Source organism: Macaca thibetana, chromosome 1 (genome assembly GCF_024542745.1).
Source record: "Macaca thibetana thibetana isolate TM-01 chromosome 1, ASM2454274v1, whole genome shotgun sequence".
Classification (NCBI taxonomy): Eukaryota; Metazoa; Chordata; class Mammalia; order Primates; family Cercopithecidae; genus Macaca; species Macaca thibetana.
In genome coordinates, this window is record NC_065578.1 from 183,229,963 (window position 1) to 183,248,570 (window position 18,608).

The following is an 18,608-nucleotide window of genomic DNA, read 5'->3' on the forward strand; positions in this document are numbered from 1 at the left end:
GAGCCATTGCTTTGCACATTCATCCTCAAATCATGCAAAAATATAACTGTATGATGGTTATTACAAACATTTTTCAAACAGGAAACTAGTGAAGGAGAAACAGACTTCCATATATACTTCTAAAAGAATACATTTTCCTAGGAGGTTCAACTAAGCTCTTGAATTAAAAAGAAAACAGATCAACTATTTCTGCAAATATAGCACTTTAAGAGCTTAACTTGCAAAATATGATCAAAGTACAATATAATGAGCTAACAAACCAAGAGTTAAAAGTTTTAAATTCAAATATCTTTTTTTTTTTTAAGAGCAAGAATCTTGCTCTGTCACCTAAGCTGGAGTGCAGTGGTCACAGCTCTGCGTAGCCTTGAACCTGGGCTCAAGCAATCCTTAGCCTCAGCCTCCTAAGTACCTGGGATTATAGGCACAAGCCACTGTGCCTAGCCAAATCTCTCTTTTGTCACTGATGTTTCTTTGCGCCTCAGTTTTATTTTCTCACTGAATTGCATTTTATTTTTTTGAGATAGTGCCTCACTTTGTCACCCAAGCTGGAGTGCAGTGGCTGATCACAACTCACTTCTTGGGACTTCTTGGGTATAAGCGATCTTCCTGCCTCAGCCCCACAAATAGCTGGGACTATACGTGTGCACCACCATGCCCAGCTAATTCTGTATTTTTTGTAGAGATGGAGTTTCACCAGACTGCCCAGGCTGGTCTCAAACTCCTGAACTCAAGTGATCTGCCTACTTCAGCCTCTCAAAGTGTGGGGATTATAGGCATGAGCTGCTGCACCTAGCCTACATTTTATTTTCAATAATTAACTTTCTTTCAGTTAAACTGAAAAAATGTATACAGCTATTTACCTGAGAAACAGTTAGGCTGAAAATATACATAACCAGATAAAAAATCTGGTTAGGGGAAATTTAGAGATGCTGATGATATACTCAGCTATTTAATCATTATGCTTTGGTTTTTCTAATAAATTTTGAACAATAAAGACTGATTCAGCTGAGTGTGGTGGCTCATGCCTGTAATCTCGGCACTTTGGCTGAAGTGCTGGTAATTTTCAACCAGGCTGAGGTGGGAGGACTGCTTGAGCCCAAGAGTTCGAGACCAGCCTGGGCAACAATGGTGAGACACCCATCTCTTAAAAAAACAAAAAAAGATGAGCTGGGTGTGGTGGCATGTGCCTGTGATCCTGGTCCTGGTTACTTGGGAGGCTAGGATGGGAGGATTGCTTGAGCCCAGGAGGTCAAGGCTGCAGTAAGCTATGATCATGCCATTGCACTCCAGCTTGGGTGATAAGAGTGAGACCCTGTCTCAAACAAACAAACAAAAAAACCCTAAAAACCAAACCAACCAAACAAAAAGGATTCATATAATTTACACGTAGCCAATAAATCACTTTAAAATATAAAAGTAACTTTAAAATGTTAAATAATGTAATTAAGAAATTCACTTTTTAATAAAAAAGCTATAGAGGTAGAATTTTGTAGGCCTCTGCATAAATCTTTAGACTATGTAGCTACAAGTTAATTATTTTTTCTAGTTACATACCAACATGTTCAGCAATAGACTCCAGGGATCCTCTAGAACGTTCTGAGTCTGTCAGTGATTTCCAATTCTTTGCCGTTTCAGATCTGACGTATAAAAATTAATGAGCAGAAATAAATATATTACTATAATAACTGGTAACAAAAAGCAGGCATTCTTAGACAACTGCTTCTTTCCTCTTCTCCACAGTAGGTATGTCAATCTATGCCACTTTCATCAAGCCTATTTCTAATTCTTATCACTCTCACTAAATGAGCTTGCCTTTGTCACTAGATGACAAAAACAGAGGCCATCAGGCATGAACTTTACCTTCAAACTTTTACCTACAAGTTTATCCATATTCACAGCCATCCTAACTGCCTTTCCTCCTGTCTGCAGGATGAAAAGTTGTCTCTCTCTCATTTGTTCAAAGCTATTTGCTCAAACCACTCCCTATTACTGTCCTCTCTTGTTCTTTACAGATAACAGAAGAGGCTACATTCACTCTCTTTATTTTCTTGACTTCATTTGCTAAACTGTAATACTTGGCTTTTACTTCCTACCTTTTTATAATGCCCTAAAATGTTGCTATTTTATCATCTTGAGTACCTGGCTCCCATTTATTCCCTCTGAATGCTATCTCTTCTGGGTGATTTATGGCTTCAACCACTATCTATGTGCTTATCATCCTCATATTTCTAACCCTGTTAACTTTCCACATAGTTTCACTTAAACAACAGGCACTTAAAATTAACACTTAAAACCAAAATCATAAGCCTCCCACAGAAAACCACCTTTTCCATTTACATTAATGAAACCATGACCCAATCAACTACCTAAGAGAAACCTGGGATTCATCTTAGACTTGCCCTGCTACCCCATCTAGCACTTTAACTAGTCAAGTCTACGTGTTTTTTTTTTTTTTCTTCTTAATCCTTCACTATCCTAAAATATGTCTCCTATTTTCTATTCTTAATACTGGTTACTTGAGGTCTGGCTTCAGACTATTTTTCTTCCTGTTTCCAAGCTTACTCTTTTCTATCTTTCTTCTATATTGTGGTCAGAAAGATTTCTGTAAACACAAATATGACTGTGTCACTCTCTGGTTAAAATCTTTCAGTAGCTTGATTAAGAAAATTACAAAGCCATTCAATAACATATTATGTAGAAATTAAAGTGTACACTTCATAATATAATGGAAAAATACATATGTAACAAAAGCACACACAAAATCTGAGCATAAAAAATCCTAGAAGGAAACATATCTAATTGTTGACATTTGCTATTTTGGGATACTTAGGTATGATATGATTCAAACTCTTTTCTTTTTACTGCTTCCCTAGAAATAGTAACAACAATAATAGCAGCAGCTAATGCACGATGCTTACTGTGTCCTATGCCCTGTTAAGTCTTTTAACCCTCATAACAAGTGTATTAATCAGGTGGTATTATTACTCCTTTTTAATAGGGTATGAATCCCTATTAAAAAACTGAAACACAGAGGGGTTAAATAACTTGCCCACAGTTACAGAACCAGCTAGAAATGGAGCCAGGATTCAAATTTAGGTAATGCTAAATTAATTGTAATGAGCCTGCAATACCTCTCTAACAAAAATGTCCCAAAATACTTTTTAAAGAAACCTTCAAAGGCTCCACATTTTCTAAAAGGTAAAACACAAACTGCTAAGGACAAATGAGTACAAGGTTTTCACAGTTTGGCTTTTATTTATTGTTCCTTCTGCTAACTCCAGCAATATCCTATTATGTTCAGCTTCTATGATATGCCAATCTGGTTTTTTTTTTTTTTGCTTTTAGTCATTCATGAATAACATTCTTTCTGAAATGACCCCTATTTCTCAATTGAACTGATCTGTCTAACCTTTTTGTTCAAAATTTAGTTTAAATATTATAACCTGACTTCCTAATACACAATATTATATATTCTAATGTTGCAACTTAGTATCTTCTGTATTTGCTTACTGACTGCATACCATTCCATCACTTGCAGAGAACCATCATTTACTGAGTTATTCATCCATTTTTGGACATAAAAATTGTTTCCAATGTTTTATTATATAAAGAATGTTCTGATAAATATATTCATGCAAATAGAGATTTTCAGTACCCCACATTTTCTCAATTTAGACTTCCAGAAATACATTACTGGGTCAAAGGTTACAGACTTATTTTTGACTTTTGAAACATAGCCAAACTGTTTTTTTCAAAGGTCCACATCAACTTATGCTACTACTAGCAATGTTGGAAAGTACCATTTTCATTGTACCCATCAGACTGCAGGATTAAAAATGTATTTTAAAATCAATACCTTACATATGTAATTTTTAATTGTAATACATAACAGTTTTAATTCACTGACACTAAAAATAGAAAATAATATTTTTACTTCTATAATTTCAGTTACTTAAAAGGTAACTTCTACTGAAAATATTCCCTTATTCCTTTTCCAAACAAGGCAGAATACAGACAGTTATCAAAAATTTCTACCTGTGTAGTGGTGTGAGGGGTTTGATCTTGGGTTTTTCAGAAGCTGAGGAGAGTGTTTTAATCTGAGGCTTGGCTGTTGGTGATGTTTCCAAATCTCGGCTAAGCTCGGCTTCAGTTTTCTTAATAAATTCATCATACGACTAAGTTCAGAAAAATCAGAGGAGTCACTAGGCATAATTTTTAAAACTTATTTTAAATTATAAAATAGTATACTTTAAGGTAAAATACTCAAACAATAAAGAAGATGCAATATAAAATCTCCCTCCTTGCCCCCTCAGCATCATTCTCCAGAACTCTATAGTTATTTGTACAATCTATAAGCAAGATATATAATTGTAATTCCAGTATCAATTAAGAAACGACATTGTGAATCTACAGAAATTTAATACGATGAAGCAATAACTCATACCTTGCCACATTAAAAAACTTCTTTGACTATATTTGCTAAAGAGTGTACTATTACTTTCATGATATTTTTAAGAAGTTAGCCATTCTGTTCTGAGTTTCAATGGCAGTAAGTTTCTTATGGGCTAAGTAAGGGATACAAATTATAAAAAGAGAAAGGTATAGTTGACAGTATGATAGTTCAGAAATACAAAGAAAAAAAAAAAAACACAAAACTTTCCTGGTTATTACCCATTCTTTGTAAACAAAACTTTACTAATTTATAATTTGCATGAAATATAAGGGAATCCCTCCATCTCATATTATCATTCCTTAGTTTTCTGGGCTGAAGTCCTTACTTTTACAGCTCTCACTATTTGAAATTAGTGTTTTGTTCAAAACTGTATGTCTGGTACGTAATGTCCTATTCACAATGTCTGGTCCAAAGTAGCCTATCAATACATATTTATAGAATGAACTAATGGATGGATGGATGCTTGTCAACTGCTACGGATCCCTAAAATCTGGGCTGAAATCACTACTTTTACAACTCTGATCATCCATGTTACCTTCATCTGAATTGTCAACATTTTGTTAAGGTAACTCCTGGTATTAAACCTATACCACAGCTAGGTGTTCTAGCTCAGTAGGTATACATGAGGACTATGACTACTAAGATCTGAAAGCTATACATTTATGAGTACAGTCCATTTATTAAATCTGTGATCAAATAAAATCCAATAGATTTTTTATATTAACTGCTAGGTATTATATATATCTCTCTCATATACTGTAATTTTAAAAGTTAAATACAGAATTTTCTTTTGTCTTTGTTTACGCCATTAAGTAGAATGCTGGAAGAGATGGATCATATGGCACTTCTCTAGAGGGCTCTTTTCTGACTGACATAGTTATTAAGGAACATTTTTGAGCAATACCATTCATTCTAATAGTACTTTATCTCCAACAGTTACTTCAATGACTCATTAGCTGACGTATAAGATGAAATCCAAATTCATCAGTTTTACTTCTAAGGTCCTGAATATAATCTGTATTTTTAAATTTTATTTCCACTTCTTTCCAGCATGAACTCCCCAGTATGGTCATTGTATCTTAATCACTTTTCCTACTCTAACCATTGTGTAAGTTACAATCCCTATTCCATCTGTGTACTGTGTACCTGTTTAAATGTTTATTTTCTCCAGATCTATTAACAGGCCTCTTTTCTATGTGGAAGACAATACAATGGTAAAGGCACAGAATTTAAAATTAGAACTAGATTAAAATCCTAGTTTCACCATTTATGAGCTGTGTATCCTTGGATAAATCATTAATCTCACTGAAACTCAGTTTCCTTACCTGTAAAAGAGGGATAATAATACTCACACCTTGTTGTGAGGATTAAATGAAAAATATGTGTAATTAGCTGAGCTCTTGGCACATAAATAGGCATCTGAATATTTGATGATTAAATTAATAGCGGTAGGAGAAGCATGTGTTTGCTGTTATGTAACAAGGACCAAAAGGTGGAAATTGAAAGGACAGAAATTTTGGCTAAATACAACAAAGAGCTCTTCTAATACTTAGAGCACTTAGAGTTTAACATGGAAACCAATTAGCTCGAGATTTTGAAAATTCCTATTACTGGAAGTGTTCAGGTAGAAGTTGAATGATGTTCTCTGGTGATGAGATGAGAAGGGATTCTTGCAATAAGTAGGAGATTCAGTCTGATTCTACAATGAATGTCATGTTCTAGGAACACGGGGCTGGCAGAATGTGTGTAATAGAAAAGCAGAATGTGTGTAATAGAAAAGCAGTGTGAGGCAGAACATCTAAGAGACTACGCAGACAGTAGAGGCAAGAGGTCATAAGGGCCCCAACTAGCCTGGAGGCAGTAGGAATGGAAAGGAACAAACAAGAAACTTTATAAAAAAATCCATGAGAACTAGTGACTGAATGGACAGGGAAAAACAGAATAAGGAAGACATCCCAGCCTGGGACAGAATCAGGAAGGCTGCTACAGCTTGGGGGAAAATTCAAGTTAAGTTATAATTTAGAATCTATTCAAACAGTACAAAGAGTTGTACTATTTAATAAGTTGTGTGGCATGAAACACCATTCTGTGAAATAAGGGAAGGGAAGGGGAAAGGGGAAGGGAAGGGGAAAAGGGAAAGGGGAAGGGGAAGGAGGAAAGAAAAGGAGAAAAAAAGGGGAAAGGGAAGGGGGAAGGAAGAGGAAAGAAGAAAGTTGGGGAAGGGAAGCAGCAACAATTCCAAACGCTGAAATTATTTACCTGGTAGTTCTCTGCTTACAAGGGTATAGATACCAATCTTTCTTTCGAAGGCCTAATCTTTCTTATTTAGGAAAAAAAAAAAATCTAATACTTTATTTTAATATTAATTTTTAGAGGTGGGGGTCTTGCTATGTTTCCCAGGCTGGAGTGCAGTAGCTATTCACAGGTGCAATCATGGTGCACTACAGCCTCAAACTCCTGGCTTCAAGCAATTCTCCTGCCTCAACCTCCTGAGTATCTGGGACTTCAGAACACACCACTATATATAGCCAATTTTAATATTTATTTTAATACTTATTTTAATATTTAAATTTAAAATTTAATGTTTAGGCCGGGCGCGGTGGCTCATGCCTGTAATCCAGCACTTTGGGAGGCCGAGGTGGGTGGATCACGAGGTCAGGAGATCGAGACCATCCTGGCTAACATGGCGAAACCCCGTTTCTATGTATTGTATACTAAATATACAAAAAATTAGCCGGGCATGGTGGCAGGCGCCTGTAGTCCCAGCTACTCAGGAGGCTGAGGCAGAAGAATGGTGTGAACCCAGGGGGCGGAGCTTGCAGTGAGCACAAATTGCTCCACTGATCACTCCACTGAACTCCAGCCTGGGCGACAGAGTGAGACTCTGTCTCAAAAAAAATAAAAATAAAAAACAAATAAAATTTAATGTTTTAAGCAAGAATGTCCTTAGACACCCTCAGATTTTTTTTTAAGAGAATAAAATGTGGCACCACACTAATAATGAAGAATCCTAATCCATTACTTTATTAACAACATTAAAAACATTTTAGACGTCACATACACATTAGCCTTGACATTAAACCCCTTTCTTCCTATGTCTAACCTCTAACTGCTTGATCAGACTGGCTTCTTGGGCTTTCAGTCTTTCCTTTTGCCTTTTTTTCTGTTCCTTCTTCAACTGGTTCACAACTGATTTTCTTTTCCGCAATTCATCCTTCAGAGCTCTGATCCTACCTTCAATGTCACTCTGGTCAGATGTAGTTTCTGAAAGAGATACAAAATCTTTTATTTATAATTTTGACTTAAGCATAATGTTAACTCAGTAACTACTAATAAAAAGCTGTAATGTAATATTCCATTTAAATAAAGCCAATCTAATAATTAAAATATGAGCTTCTGAAAAAAATGTATTACTAAAATGCATCCCTATAATTTCCCCCCTTGCCACACACACTTTATTTTTGGCTTGGTTCCTCCTATTTATTTTCACTTTCTAATTGTACTACTTGAAATTATAAATAAATCTTGAGATACGCTGTCTTGGTAAGACATGCAGCTGGAAGTTGAGAAATTTTTAGACTGATGAAATTTGGATATTCTGCAAGAAATTACTTCTGGTGACAAGATAATCATATTTAACTGTCTCTTGCCTTGGTTATTAATACATAATTTAATAGTTTTTAAGTCATATTAAAATCAAACTAGAGTTTTACCACTTCAAATTGCTTGTGATTCATTAGCTGATGGCTTAATATCACATTAAAAAGAGAGAAATTATAAAGAAATAGACTCTGCTGTAATCTTTCTTTGAAAGCTCTCAAAATATTTAAAATAAATGAAAGGAAGCTAGTTAAATCTTTCCTCTCCAACAGTTCACATATACAAGACGTCTACTCATAGCAACATCATGAAAAGGATATTTCATTATAATGTGTCATACACATGCTATGAAAACAAACAGGTATCATTTAAAGACACTGCTTATTTCACTACACATGGAAATTACATAGCATAGGAATTACTGTTCCTCACACCTCCCTCAATCACACAATGGTGTCATTTTCATACACTAATGTTGAGTGAGACATTTAATAGTCTTACAATAGAAATAATATCATACACAAATCTTAAGACTCAGACTTAACATTACGTCAAAGACCAGGATTCTATCAGTTACTTCAGGTTAAACTGCGTAAGAGCTAGTTATATAAGTTATTTAAATGCAAAAAGATTACAAATGTCTTTTTAATAGTGTGGTCGGTCTAAATATCTGAATAAGAAATAATAAAATGTGAGTTCCTGTCACTTCTATGACACTGAGTTAAGGCATACTAGGAAAGTTAGGCTTGTTTTATATTAGTGGTGGCATCATACTGAGCCCTTAGCATAGGCAAGGCTCAATTATTTACTTATGTACTTCCAAAATTATTATTTTGATAAGATTTTGTAGACCACTACACTCTCACAGGCTTAGTTTCAATTTTGCCCCCAAAATAACTATTTTAAATTAATATTTTAAAAAATTATATACACCAGCAGTGATTTTCTAATAAAAAAATATATTTACCATCTATGGTTGAAGATTTAATAGCAGGCGATGAAAAACTTGGGGTTTCTAGATGAAAGACCTTGGAAAATGTTTATGTTTTTAAGTACTAAAGAAACCAAACACAGGCTGGGCGCACTGGCTCACGCCTATAATCCCAGCAGTTTGGGAGGCCAAGGTGGGCAGACTAATGAGGTCAGGAGTTCGAGACTACCCTAGGCAGCATGGCAAAACTCCATCTCTACCAAAAATACAAAAATTAGCCGGGTGTGGCAGCATGCACCTGTAGTCCCAGCTACTCAGGCGGCTGAGGCAGGAGGATCATTTAAGCCCAGGAGGCAGAGGTTGAAGTAAGCTGAGATCATGCCACTGCATTCCAGCTTGGGCGACAGGGCTAGAGACTGTCTCAAAACAAAATAACCTGCTAGAATAACTTGTTTGTAAAAAATGAGTTTCTGATTATTTGACACACACTGATTATATTAGCTTGGTTGATAAAACTCTCCATCATTTAAGTAAAGGTATTAAAACTTTACTACATTAATATCTGCCACTTCTACAAATACTGAATATAAATAATGTCATCTTGAATAGTTAGTGAATCTGTTGTTTAGAAACCTCAGAGCTACTTTTTTTTTTTTTGAGACGGAGTCTCACTCGCGTGTCACCCAGCCTGGAGTGCAGTGGCGCGATCTCGGCTCATTGCAAGCTTTGCCTCCTGGGTTTACGCCATTCTCCTGCCTCAGCCTCCCGAGTAGCTGGGACTACAGGCGCCCGCCACCTCGCCCGGCTAGTTTTTCGTATTTTTTAGTAGAGACGGGGTTTCACCGGGTTAGCCAGGATGATTTCGATCTCCTGACCTCGTGATCCACCCGTCTCGGCCTCCCAAAGTGCTGGGATTACAGGCTTGAGCCACCGCGCCCGGCCTAGAAACCTCAGAACTACTTTTCTAAAACCATTTATTCTTACTTAAATAAGCGTCACCAATAAAACAGTATCTTACAAACGTTATTATTAATCCTTGGTGCATAACTCATGCAAGGATGGTTGAAACATTATTCCATTGCTAACAAACGAAAAAGATAAGCCAGTATTGGCAAAGAAACCTGAAGAAAGTCACCAGTAAGTAAGAGATCCAGGATAAGAACGCACGTTTCCAAGTATTTAAGTTTATGTCTACTGACAAGTTATTCTCTTGGAAGCAATTTTTCACCAATGTACATAAAAGCAAATATATAAAAACATTAATAAATTTCCACAGAGAAATATGAGACAACATTCTTCAACTGGCCTGACTCAATTATTCTATTCCTAAGAATCTATTCCACACTGAAATATACAAAAAGAATTTTTATCATATATATGATAAACACACATATAAATGACATATGGTATTACACACACACACACGAGTCATGCACCACATATGATGTTTTGGTCAATGACAGACTACATAGCAGACTACATATCATATATTATAAATATATGATAGTGGTCCCAAGATTATAATATTTTTACTACACCTTTTCTATGTTTAGGTATACAAATACTTAACATTGTGTTACAATTGCGTATAGTATTCAGTATAGTAATATACTGTACAGGTATTACACTCTAGGAGCAAGAGGCTATACCATATGGCCTGAGAGTGCAGTCAGGCTACACAATCTAGGTTTGTCTAAGTTCATTCTATGAAGTTCACATAATGATGAAATTGCTTAATGACACATTTCTCAGAGCATATCCTGGATGTTAAGTGATGCATGACTACATATATGTGTAAATATTTACATAAAGATGTTTATTATAGCATTATTTGCAATTGTGAAATATTTGAGAAAATCTAAATGGCCATCACTAGGGAAACAGTTAAATAAATTACGGTACATCTACTCTTTGAAATATTATATAGTTACTCAAAGTAGAAAGAAGAGCTGTAAATATGGGTAGGAAAATTCCATGATTTATAATTGTCTGACACATGGAAAACATAATCAATTACGAAAACAACAACAACAAAAAACAAAGAATAACATTTTTCATGTTTCCTTTACTAAATGTTTACTCTCAAAACTAAAACTGAATTCAAAAAGCAATACACTGGGCTGGGTACAGTGGCTCACACCTGTAATCCCAGCACTTTAGGAAGCTGAGATGGGCAGATCACCTGAGGTCAGAAGTTCGAGACCAGCCTGGCCAACATGGTGAAACCTCGTCTCTACTAAAAAAAAAATACAAAAATTAGCCGGGCGTGGTAATGGGCACCTGTAATCCCAGCTTCTCGGGAGGCTGAGGCAGGAGAATCGCTTGACCCTGGGAGGTGGAGGTTGCAGTGAGCCAAGATCGCACCACTGCACTCCAGCCTCAGTGACAAAGTGACGCTCCCATCTTAAAAAACAACAAAAAAAAGCAATACACTGAATGTGCCTAACTCAATATATTCAATATGGCAATACTCAATATGGTATTAATCTTCTTCACAATCCTACATAAACCCACCCACCACTGTCTGTCTACATATGCTTCCTAAAGTCAACAAACTCCTTGAAGCCTTTTAGAGTAGAGGCTGTTCAAATACAACACAAATAAAAACTCCTCATGATTAGTCTTACCTGACTGTGTCATAGATAATGACTCATCTGACCAACTATAACAGTGCTGATGGGACTTGATAGGCAGGTGACATTGTCCTCCAGTCCTATGACTTCCTTTGCTAGACTCCTGCTTTGACACAGATGTGCAGCTTTTGGGAAGCGACTGTTCAAACAGAAAACCAAACAAACTATTTTGTGATATAACTGTAAAATTCTATTTAAAATTTGAGATACTAGCCATATAAAGATAATATTTACAAAGAATTTAAGATAAATGTTAGGACCCAAGTGAAAAAAGTTTACAAATTATTCAACCTGGGAAAGCTGATTTTTAAAAAAAGTTTACAAATTATATAAAGGATAAGACCTCAATTTTTTTTGAAGACATAGAAAAAAATTATAAAAGAGAGCATGCTTTTAAAAAGTTTTACAATCAATTAGAAGTGATTATTATGTCAGTGATATTTACCCCTCCCCCAATTCTTTTAATTTTGAAAATACTCAGTACGTACTTTTACAGAAAGAAGAGAGGAAGGGAAGAAGAAAACAGAGCATAAGACGTTTGCCCACAAGAGAACAAAAGACAAAATTTCTACCCTGACATCAGGTGGAAGTGAGATGCCTGATTTGATTCCTAGCTACAATCACTTCCTATCCCTGTGACTTTGGGCAAATTTCCTAAGTTGGGGATTAGAACAGTATCTATAGGATTCTTTCAAGGGTTAAATGAGATAATCCATGTAAGGCACTTGGTAAAAACTTTGTAAATAAACACTTAATAAATATTAGCTTTTATTATAAAAACTACTTTAAGATATACTAGTTTTGATTTCCTTGATATATTTTCTTGTGAAAAAAGCTCTAATTTTTAATAGTCAATCAGTTCGTGGCTACTCCGAGCCTCATCAATAATGATGCTAGGTAGAATGTAATTGATTTATAAGAGCTAATAAACTTTTAAGATTGTATAAATACAGTTTGGTTGTAAATTCCTGGAAGGCAGAAATTTACAGAATAGATAATGCTACAAGTAAATTATCTATATAAGTCTAATATTATCATACAATAAATAAGAGACCACTAACATAATTATTAAAAGCCTTTAATAACCTAAAAATGCTGATTTCAAGTATGTGCACAAGGACACTGAAATATTTTTTAACATAATATTGAATAGGCTCTTCAATGAATAAAAAATGTTCTTCTGGCCGGGCACGGTGGCTCACGCCTGTAATCCCAGCACTTTGGGAGGCCAAGGTGGGAGGATCACCTGAGGTCAGGAGTTTAAGACCAGCCTGACCAACATGGAGAAACCCTGTCTCTACTAAAAATACAAAATTAGCTGGGCATAGTGGCGCATGCCTGTAATCCCAGCTACTCGGAAGGCTGAGGCAGGAGAATTGCTTAAACCCACGAGGTGGAGGTTGCAGTGAGCAGAGATCGTGTCACTGCACTCCAGCCTGGGCAACAAGAGCGAAACTCCATCTCAGAAAAAAAATGTTTTTCTTCTAGATCTTCTAGGTGCTGTAACATAAATGAACCTGATTGACTTTTCAATGGGGAAATAAAATTAATTCTTTCCATCACAATAAAAATGGAAGACTCTAACAAAGAATATTGCATTCTGAATTTGGGCAGATCTTTTTTTAAACATAAAGAGGCTTTAACAATGTCTGTGTATACTTTAGTATACCACAGTATACTAAATATTTAATATTGTTATGCTAATTATTTTCTATATTTTAAAAAAACAGTAAAGTTTCTATCTTGAGTTTTTACCAGCTAGTTTTTTTTTTTTCTATAAAGTACACAATTAAGGACAATGTAGAAAATCTTAGTCTAATAATGGCCATTATCTTCATTTAAAATCAATAACTATTTCAGACCTGCCTTTAAGTGGTTAAACCATTACTTTTATTCTATGAGTTATACAGAAGTTATTAATTCAGTTACAGTAAAAGTACTCTGGTGTGGTTTAAGATCTTACTGTTTTTGTTATGTGAAAAAACAAACTTCAGAAAGAACTTGTGTTGTTCCCACAAATTGTTTTTCATAAAGACTTTAGAAGTTCCTATTCACTCAATATTAACAGACTTGATAGCAAATGATTTTATAACCGCCACTAATGCCAAAATTCATATATTTGTAAATGAAAAGCTTTATTTCTTTTCATTTTAGACAGCTTTTTTCCAGAGAATCTTTAAGATATAAATACACATTAACTTACATGTTTACTAGGAGAGGTAGAAGATTCTAGTTCCTGTGAACAAACCATTTCTTCAGTAAGTATACTGTGATCTGGAGTCCCTGGCTGTTCCTGTCCAATAGACTCGGATGGTACATATTCAACAGCAGGGCTGCCTAATTCTTCTGGAATGGAGCTTTCACTGTTTAGATGAGAGTACAGAGGTACTGGAGATTCCTCTTCACTTGCTATTTCTAGAAAGAGAGGGTGAAAACAAGAAAAAAATACATACAATCTTGGTCAATGGGAAAATTATACTGATAAACATTGTTTTTAGCATATTATTACTCGTTGCATTTTTGCCTCCCACAAACAGGAGAGTCATAGCTTCCACAGATGCACAGATCTATTTCTGGGTTATCTGTTTCACAGTCTATTTGTCTCTCTCTGTGCAAATGTATTATTTTAATCACTACAACTTAGAAGTCTTGATATATGGTAAAGTAAGTTTCAGCATTTTGTGGTTCTTCTTTACTAGTGTCTTTGCTTTTTGGTCATTGTTCTTTCATGTAATTTTTTTTTTTTTTTTTTTTTTTTTTTTTTTTTTAAGATGGCGTTCCGTTCTTGTTGCCCAGGATGGAGTGCAGTGGCATGATCTCGGCTCACTGTAACCTCTGCTTCCTGGGTTCAAGTGATTCTTCTGCCTCAGCCTCCCAAGTAGCTGGGATTACAGGCACATGTCACCACACCCAGCTAATTTTTGTCTTTTTAGTAGAGACAGGGTTTCACCATAGTGGCCAGGCTTGACTCCAACTCTGACCTCAGGTGATCCATCCACCTCGGCCTCCCAAAGTGCTGGGATTACAGGTGTGAACCGCCATGCCTGGCCTCATATAAATCTTTTAATGAGCTTGTCAAAGGTTTCCTATGAAGAAACCTTGCTGAGTTTCTGATGTAAATAGTCTTGAATCTACAGATCAGTTTAAGGAGAATTAGTATCTTATGACACTGAATCTGTGAATATGGAATAATGTTCCATTTATTTTGGCTTTTTTTTTTTTTTTACTTTTTGAGACAGGGTCTTGCTTTGTCACCCAGGCTGGAGTGCAGTAGCATGAACAGGGCTCACTGCAGCCTCGACCTCCCAGGAACAAGCAATCCTCCTGCCTCTGCCTCCTAAGTAGCTGGGACTACAGGCCTGTGCCACCATGCCTGGCTAATATTTCTGTAGAGGCAGTGCTTGGTCATGTTGCCCAGGCTTGTCATGAACTCTTGAGCTTAAGCAATGTGCATGCCTCAGCCTCCCAAAGTGTTGGGATTACAGGCATAAGCAAGCCACTGTGCCCAGGCTGTTTTGGTTTTCTTTAACGTCTCCTAATAAAATTCTAAATTTTTCTATACAAAGATCCTGTACACTTTTTGTTAAATTTATTCCTAGGTACTTCATATTTTTTGTTTCTATTATATATTGTTTCTATTTGTATCTTTTTTAAAAAATATTTTTCTAATCAATTTTTGATCTATAGACATGCAATTGAATTTTGTATATGAATTTTATAACCAGAAACCTTGTTAAGCTCACTTATTAATTGTAATAATTAACATGTAAATTCTGGATTGTCTATGTGTGTAGCTTTATTAACTGTAAGTAACAAGAATTCTGCTTCTTCTCACTCCTTATAGCTTTTAATTCTTTTTCTAGCCTTAAATGTACTGTGTAGGACCTCTACACAATGCTGAACAGAGCTAAAAATAAGCATCCTAGTCTTATCTCCAAATCCAAAGGAACTTTCTGTATTTTATCATTAAGTATGGTATCTATTATAGGTTTGGTTTTTTGTTTTTGTTAACACCGTTTATCGGGTAAAGAAAGTTCCTTTCTACGGCTACTTTCATCTGAGGTTTATTTATTTTATCACAAATGCTTTTTATTTTTATGTAGTCATTTTTTTTTTTGAGACAGAGTCTCATTCTGTCACCCAGGTTGGAGTGCAGTGGTATGATCTTAGCTCACTGTAACCTCTGCCTCCTGGGCTCAGGTGATTTTCGTGTCTCAGCCTCCCGAGTAGCTGGGACCACAGATGCGTGCCACCATGCTCAACTAATTTTTTTATTTTTGGTAGAGACAGGGTTTTACCATGTTGCCCAGGCTGGTCTCGAACTCCTGGGTTCAAGTGATCCACCCACCTCAGCCTCCCAAAGTGTTGGGATTACAGGCATATGTCACTGAGTCTGGCCCACAAATGCTTTTTAAATTTTATCAAATGCCTTTCTGAATCCATTGAGATGATCAATTCTTCTCCTTTAATCTGGGTAAGGTAATTCACCACATTATCAACTGTTTAATGTGTGCTAATCCCACTCTGTCATTAAGTATTAGGATTTGCATATATAGTTGAACTTGGTGTGCTAATACATACTTCAGGATAGGTAAGATTGGCCTTTCGTTTTCTATTACTGTCCTTCTATGGACATAATATCAAACTTATATACTAGCCTCATAAAATGAGTTGAGAAATGTCTCTTTTTTTATTCTATGGAAAAGTAAAGAATTATAATACCATGTTTCACCCCCCCCCCTTTTTAATCTAGTATACTGGTAAAGATGGATGAGGTCTATGTAAAAAGATGCCTAGTTACTGGGGTACAATTCCTTTACTGGTGAAAGAATCAGGAGGGTTCTCTTATCTTACTGAGTAAGCTTTGGTAAGTTGTATTTTTTAGAAGAATTTAGCCACTTCTTCTAAGTTTTCAAGTTTGTATTGGAATAAAGTTATTACAATTTTTTTTTTTCTTGAGAGACAGAGTCTCGCTGTTGCCAGGCTATAGTGCAGTGGTGTGATCTCGGCTCACTGCGACCTCCACCTCTTGGGTTCAAGCAATTCTCCTGCGTCAGTCTCCTGAGTGTCTGGAGATACAGGTGCATGCCACCACACCCAGCTAATTTCTTTTGTATTTTAGTAGAGACGGGGTTTCACTGTGTTGCTCAGGCTGGTCTTGAACTCCTGAGCTCAAGCAATCCACCTGCCTCAGCCTCCCAAAGTGCAAGGATTACAGTCGTGAGCCACCATGCCTGGCCACAATTTTTTTTTATCTTTCTAATTTCTCCAGCATTTGTGGTTATATCATCTTTCTCATCATTTGCATCACCTCAATCATCTGCATTTTAATTACAATTTTATTTTATTTTTAGAGACAGAGCTCACTCTGACACACAGTCTGGAGCACAGTGGGGTGATCACAGCTCTCTGTAACCTTGACCTCTTGGGCTCAAGCAAGCCTCTCGCCTCAGTAGCTAGGACTATAGGTATGTACCACCATACCCAGCTAACTTTTTAATTTTTTGTAGAATCGGGGTCTGCTATGTCATCCAGGCTGGTCTTGAACTCCTGGCCTCAAGCGATCCTCTGGCCTTGGCCTTCCAAAGTGTTCGGATTACAGGCATGAGCCACTGTGCCCAGCCTTGCATTTTTAAAAGTAATGAAATATATCTTTCAATTATGTTAGGCTTTAGTTTGTAGTGTGAACAGAATTAGTATTTATTACCTTTCTGTTCTGTTCTCTGGTCCTCCAGTTCTTTCTTAGGAGTTTTGGGTTTTATTAATTCTTTGTCCCAGGCAGCCAAAGCTTGTTTTTCCATTTGACGAATTTCTGCTTCTTCTGCATCTAAACGTCGCTTCCACTCTAGGAGCTCCTCTGCATGTTGTCGCCGTTGCATTAATTTTTGCTCCCGCTTTGTTAGAAACCTATGGTCACACCATGAAGAACAGTTTGAGAGAACAAATCTATAGGCAGAGATCACTATGAGAGCTCTATCACTCACCACCTTATCAACAAGCTGTGCAAAAGCAGAACATTCATACTACTCTTCTTTCTGAAAAAGGCTTGAGATAATATAAGCTTTCATGAGTCAACTTATTCAGAAAATGAGGGAATTTATGTTTTACTCATAATGGTTTGTAAAGTTAGCAAAGGAAAAATAGCAGTATATTGAGAAAAGAAAACCTTCAGAATATCTAGACAACCATAATTGATAATGTTCATATTTATATATTCATTTTTTGTAGGTTATTCTTTTCTATAACAGAAGAGGTAAGGAATTTATTCTGAAGGCTCAGACCAGAAAACACACAAAACCCGAAACAACAAATACCAAAAATAATAAAAAACAAACCCAAAAGCCCCAAAACAAGCAAGCAAACAAAAAACATGTTCATGTCCCTTTTTTACTTTTATTTTAAAGTTCTGCCTGGCTTTGTTTCAGGTCTAGTGAGTTTTGTTTCTTCCATTACCTAAGAGATGCAATGTCAAGTGGTAAATCTTTTTTTCATGGAGAGAACACTGAGTACCACAGTCCATGTTTTATGCATATAAACCTAACTATTTATTTACTTAAGTAAAGATATGCATCAAATTCTCAATTTAACCTGATTTCTGAACTTAAATAGCCAATGATATCTTAGGCCCAAAGGGTTAGGAGAAATTACTGAGTTAGGAAAAATTACTTAGTTTAGAGGCTACTAATAAACCATCTTCGAATGTAGATGCCACAACTAAATAAAATGTGGGCTGCTCACATTACTAGTGTTATATCTATAGTGGTAGCTAACCAACAAAAATGCATACATGTATCGCACAAACACTAAAAAGCACAAGAACTGTCACTCTACTTCTTGAGCAATCATCATGTCAAATTAATGTGGAAACAAAAGGTAAAATTTATGGGACATTTGACAAGAGGCCTCCAGGCTGTTAAAAAAAAAACAAAAGAGAGAGAGAAAAAAAAAAGCAAACAAAACAAACAAAAAGAACAGAGCATGCTCTATCAAA

The 18,608-nt window shown here is 35.9% G+C and overlaps 1 protein-coding gene across 1 annotated transcript in view; it reads right to left on the minus strand.

The window, feature by feature from the left end:
- The window catches only part of CEP350 (centrosomal protein 350), a 133,299-nt gene that overhangs the window by 22,221 nt on the left and 92,470 nt on the right, over positions 1-18,608 (minus strand). Inside the window, exons 27-32 of the mRNA XM_050793928.1 lie at positions 17,325-17,524; positions 13,821-14,032; positions 11,612-11,756; positions 7,557-7,717; positions 4,036-4,175; positions 1,555-1,637 (exon numbers count right to left, since the gene is read on the minus strand). Coding sequence (XP_050649885.1) covers positions 1,555-1,637; positions 4,036-4,175; positions 7,557-7,717; positions 11,612-11,756; positions 13,821-14,032; positions 17,325-17,524 — 941 coding nt within the window. The remainder of the gene's footprint in view (positions 1-1,554; positions 1,638-4,035; positions 4,176-7,556; positions 7,718-11,611; positions 11,757-13,820; positions 14,033-17,324; positions 17,525-18,608) is intronic.